This window comes from Pundamilia nyererei, unplaced genomic scaffold, assembly GCF_000239375.1.
Source record: "Pundamilia nyererei isolate P.nyererei 1_Seehausen unplaced genomic scaffold, PunNye1.0 scaffold00255, whole genome shotgun sequence".
NCBI classification, from domain to species: Eukaryota; Metazoa; Chordata; class Actinopteri; order Cichliformes; family Cichlidae; genus Pundamilia; species Pundamilia nyererei.
In genome coordinates this window covers 427,039-431,991 of record NW_005187656.1, presented here as the reverse complement: position 1 = coordinate 431,991, position 4,953 = coordinate 427,039, and the positions used below count along the sequence as shown (strand labels likewise).

Sequence of the window (4,953 nt, the reverse complement as noted above, 5' to 3'; positions counted from 1 at the left end):
GTGTGTGTGTGTGTGTGTGTGTGTGTGTGTGTGTGTATGGTTCATTGACTATAGCTAAAATGTGGGCTATCCAAGTACGGCCTGTCTGCCTGACCTCTTTTCATGTTTGTGTTGTTCAGTCATCCAAGCCCAGAGCAAACTCCATAAAACTCTATGTACAAGGAACTGGCAAACCATTATCTTGTCCCCCCCCCCCCATACCTGTGTCACCCTGACGTCACTGTCAGAGTCAAACTGTAATTGTGTTTTATAAGATACTAATTATTGTCCATGTTTGTTCATTAATTATCCCATCACTAGTAAAGAGAGGAGTGTCAGGGGTCAATAACATAAAATATCATGAGCCATGATATCCTCCCCTAATAACAATAATAACTTATTGTGACACGTTTGTGTGTCTATCCACCTCCACTGCCATGAGTTTGAAGTCTTTGCAGTGTACAACTGCCAGAAAAACAAATCTGCGCAGACCACAGGAAGACATTTGGAGAATTTCAAACTGGTAATTGATACCCGCCTCCAGGTGCAATCCTCGAACCAGTTTTTGATCAGTCATTCTTAAACACTCTTAAACAAGTTGACTGGTTCAATCATTCTGTTTATCTTAAAAACAGGCACAATAAGATCATCAATGTTGTCTATAAACCCTTTAATGAAAAAGTTACTATCAACAATGCACGTAGTAAAAGCTACTGTGGGTCGTTACTGTGAGTCACTCAGTCATCACTTTGACCAAGATAAAAATTCTATTAAAAAAATGCATGTCACCATCTTTTCCAAGGGAAAAGAGTGTAACGTTGGGTTCTTTAGAAGTATTTCAGTTACACACGGACATGAGTCAGACCGGAAATCCTGGCACAAGTGTGTCCCAACAATAGCTGAGTTGTGAAGTTATCTTAATCATAATCAACGCATTTGTCATCAAGAGGCAATAAGATTAAAGATACAGTACACGCCCCCTCATGTCAGTGTGCCTGTAGTCTGAGGATGCTATTTGAAATACGGGTGTCAGTAATCTGAAAATGTAATGAAGTTCTGAGAAGAGTGGATCTCTTCAAAAGCCTGAGTGGGGCACGCAGGACTGTAACCATGTAACCATCATAAAGGCTCTAATGCAGACTACTCACTGTCTCTGGGTTCAGGGTCCAGTCCTTTGAACCTGCCTGTGGGCCTGGCATCCACCACCTGGAACTTTTTAGTCTCCAGGTTATCCAGGATATCCTCATAGGTTTTTATCCACGAGCGGTTCAGAGAGGCTTTGAACTCGGTCGCTGTGTGTCTGACGTACCGGTCACTCACAGGTCGACCCTCCAGCTCCCAGTTCCTGAGCCCCCCATTGAGCATAGAGACCGCACTGTGCCCGAACACTCGGAACATCCACCACACGCGGGGCGCCGAGAACGCCCCGAACTCGCTGCCATCGTAGACCACGACGTGCGTGTCGTTTTCTATTCCCAATTTCCCGACGTATTCCGCAAAATAGTCCTCTGACGGCAACATATGGTCCAGAGGAGAGGTTTTATCACAGCAGTGGTCAATGTCAAAGAAAGCTGCTCCCGGCACATGCTTCTTCTTGAACTCGGTCTTTGCGTTTCTCCGCAGTTTGGGCAAATACCACGAAGTGTCCAAGACCCGCATTTTCCCTTGGACCTTTACAGCCTGAGCCAGCCACTTAGAGGTGACCAGAGCGGTGGCTTGGAGAGCCATGGTGAACTGGAGATGCAGACAGGCTACAAAGTTTACCTAAGTTTCACAATATTTAACAAAACCGAGCCAAAAGTCGGGAGCGGTCGAGTGAGCAAAGGTACTAATGGTGGCGAGAGAGCGCATGCCAAACCGTCACGCCCCTCGGCTCACCTGACACTGATAAAAGTGAAAGGGGGACACAGTAAAAATGGCATTAGCCTACATTTTAGACAAAGTCTGAACCGACACTCATTCATAAGTCTGCAGCGAGACATGCACATTTTTCCAACTCCAACAGAAAACGTAATCTATTAACCTATCTCCGTGTGAAGTGAAAATAACAGAGGATTGGAGCCACTTGTTCAATATTTGAACACGATCAAATATTGTAGCATATTTGATTTGAGAGTTGGCAGTTCTGTTTTGATACTACTACTACTACTACTACTACTACTACTAAAATGGCCTGTATTTGTATAGCGCTTTACTTAGTCCCTAAGGACCCCAAAGCGCTTTACACTACATTCAGTCATCCACACATTCACACACACACATTCACACATTGGTGATGGCAAGCTACGTTGTAGCCACAGCTGCCCTGGGGCGCACTGACTACTACTACTAATAATAATAATAAGAAGAATAAGAAGAATAAAAATTTAAAACTAAAGTAATTGAAATAGCACAACAGGTCATCCAGGTAGGAACTTTGTTCATTTTACATCGTCAAGCCGACTGCTTTTAACCGACGCACGCGAGCTTGCCGGATGTTTATGGAACCACATGTTGTTACCCGGTTATAAAAGCACATTTCTGTGGATGTAGTTTGTGGAAAGTAGAAGAAAACGTTTGTAGCTTGAATCAGGATGTCGGCTTCGTTGATCAGGAGAGGACTGGAGCTGCTGAGCAATGACATTAAAGGTCAGTTTAGCCTCTTGAGCTTGCTGTGCCAGTTGGCTAACAGTATTGGATGTTAGCGCTCTCGCTATTATAATTCTGACCATAACTTGTGACTGATCTGTTTTGTTTTTTACATCGTTATAGTTAGGCCGTAATAGAGGGGGTTTACAATGTTGCTTTAAGGTCTAAAAGTGATTACTTGAATATTATTTCGGAGGTTTTCACGTTGTCGTCATTAAACCATAGCAACGTAGAGCCCGAAGAAGACGTATTTGAATAACGGTACTATGCTTAACCTCGACCTACATAACATTCCTGTGAGGAAAGCAATTCCTCATCCGGGTGAGCGGATACTTGGTCTCAGCACAGCTGATGTCAGGAGGACCCTGAGAAGAACTGACGTACCCAAGCAGCGCCTCGGGACTGGTGCTCAAGGAATGTGCTGACCAGCTGGGTCATGTCCTCACAGACCTCTTCAATACCTCACTGAACCATGCAGTTGTACCATCATTCTTCAAGAATTTTACCATTATACTAGTTCCTAAAAACAGTCCACAGTTCCATGTCTTAATGATCATCACCTTTTAGGACTCACAATGTGCATTTCAGTTCCGCATTCAACACAAATCATCTCCCAGCATGAAAGCATGCGGCAAGTGGAGACAATTGATGGCGACTGGTGTACCACACACAGCTTCTCATCAATAACATTGTGGAGGAGGTGGACAGCAGCACTAAGTTTCTAGCTTTGTTCTCTTGTAATGGGAGCACAGCAATGTCTGCACTTCCTGTCTCAGATGAAGAGTGTGTATTTGGAGCAGAAGAGCCAGATTCTCCAAGTTTCTTTCTCATAGCCATCAGGCTTCTAATTTTTTTTTTTTTAATACCCCTCCCATCTACACACACACACACACACACACAGTGGACCACACTTGGACTGATCTCCCTGCTGCTGTGATACTCCATTGCTATCTATAAGTGTAATATACTGGTAATTTAACAATACTACTGTTTTTTTTATGCATTTCACATTCATTTTTTATAGCTCTGTTTGTTACTACAATTTTTATTAATGTTGTGAGCCAGTGCAGCACGATTCCGTTCAGATATGCTATAATTAGTGTATAGCTTTTGAATGACAAAAAGATCGGTTCACACTCTTAAAAGAACATGTTTCCTTGTCTGCAGCTTACTTTGGGTTTTGTGCGTGTCTTTTTGCCATGTGTTTCCTGCCAGATGTCACTAAAGTGAAGAAGAAGCAGCAGCAGACCCCCAGCTCAGCCACAGTGATGGAGCTGGTGAGCACCAAGCGGCAGGGAGTTACCAAGCAGGTCAAAAGACTGCAAGGCCGTCTTGGGCCTGGCAAGAGCAAAGCCACTGTTAAAGACAAGAGGATCAAGTCTGCAGTGGGTCAGTCTGCTTGCTGTATTTCAGTCTTCTTCATGCTTAGAATAAAAGACATCTGTGAAAAAGTAAAAACAATTGGTACAGAGGCTTTTGCTTTTTATGTAAGGACCAGTAGGTGGCAGCATTGGTCTTAAACTCAGTTGTAAAATGTACAGCCTTCCACTGAAAAATAACTTAAACCTGAATAATTGTTCTGTTACTCTTTTACAGTCTAGTTGATGTTGCTCTAAATTTCTTGTTCTTTGGTTTGAATTGTAGAGGAGTTCAGGAAGAAGCAGGGGAAGAGCCATTTGAGTGAGAACCTCAAATACTTTATGGCAACTGGCTGTAAAGCAACGGATTCTGACACACTGAAGGTAACCAGGTCATCAGTCCCTCACATTTTACAAGTGCTGTCATTGTCTGTGACTTTTATCTCTTCTTGAAACACTGGAGTCCAAAATGTTAAGCAGGATTTAAAAAGAAGAGTCATATTTACATAAAAAAGCAGCTTGCTCACAGCCACAAAAACACTGGTGGCACCCGGTGGTATCTCTCAGCCTGCTCGTAGATTCAGCAGTGGTATCAATTTTAATGTCGGCAAAAAATAAACTGTACAGTAAAGATCCAAATCCCAGGATTTTATTTATTTATTTTTTGCATTATTGATAACCCAAATAGATTCATAGCCATCACTGGCTACTGATGAACTGCTTTTGTTGTCTACAGGTGGCCCTAACGTGCTGATTTGATTTCTGTCTGACATAGATCGTGAACCACAATAAAGGGAGGCAGTCAAGAAATCACCCGGACAGGCCTGTGAAGAAGGCCAAAGAGGCAAAGTCTTTGTTCACAGAGGAGGAGTTCCAGCAGTTTCAGAAGGAATACTTTGGCAGGACTGTGGAGGAAAAGAAATAAAACAGACACAAAGACACTGCGCCCACAGCAGAAGCTCCAGGGCTGCGTTTGGAGGATCGAAGT

The 4,953-nt window shown here is 43.2% G+C and overlaps 2 protein-coding genes across 2 annotated transcripts in view; one reads left to right on the top strand and one right to left on the bottom strand.

Annotated features, from left to right (window-relative positions):
* The window catches only part of LOC102213255 (3-mercaptopyruvate sulfurtransferase), a 5,091-nt gene extending 3,239 nt beyond the window's left edge, over positions 1–1,852 (bottom strand). Inside the window, exon 1 of the mRNA XM_005749808.1 lies at positions 1,128–1,852. Within this exon, the coding sequence (XP_005749865.1) occupies positions 1,128–1,707 (580 nt within the window). The 5' untranslated portion in view covers positions 1,708–1,852. The remainder of the gene's footprint in view (positions 1–1,127) is intronic.
* Positions 1,853–2,422: 570 nt separating this feature from the next.
* On the top strand, positions 2,423–4,951 carry rps19bp1 (ribosomal protein S19 binding protein 1). The gene is made up of 4 exons (XM_005749807.1): positions 2,423–2,607; positions 3,823–3,996; positions 4,252–4,349; positions 4,741–4,951. Exons 1-4 carry the CDS (start codon positions 2,553–2,555, stop codon positions 4,888–4,890), a joined length of 477 nt encoding a protein of 158 aa, XP_005749864.1. The 5' UTR covers positions 2,423–2,552; the 3' UTR covers positions 4,891–4,951.
* The last annotated feature ends 2 nt before the right edge of the window (positions 4,952–4,953 follow it).

Bases quoted from the DNA above. Each gene is read 5' to 3' on its own strand.
- rps19bp1 (XM_005749807.1), top strand. From the start codon at position 2,553: ATGTCGGCTTCGTTGATCAGGAGAGGACTGGAGCTGCTGAGCAATGAC. The intron at 3,997-4,251 runs GTCAGTCTGCTT...TTTGAATTGTAG, and splicing joins GAGGATCAAGTCTGCAGTGG to AGGAGTTCAGGAAGAAGCAG. The intron at 4,350-4,740 runs GTAACCAGGTCA...TGTCTGACATAG, and splicing joins CGGATTCTGACACACTGAAG to ATCGTGAACCACAATAAAGG.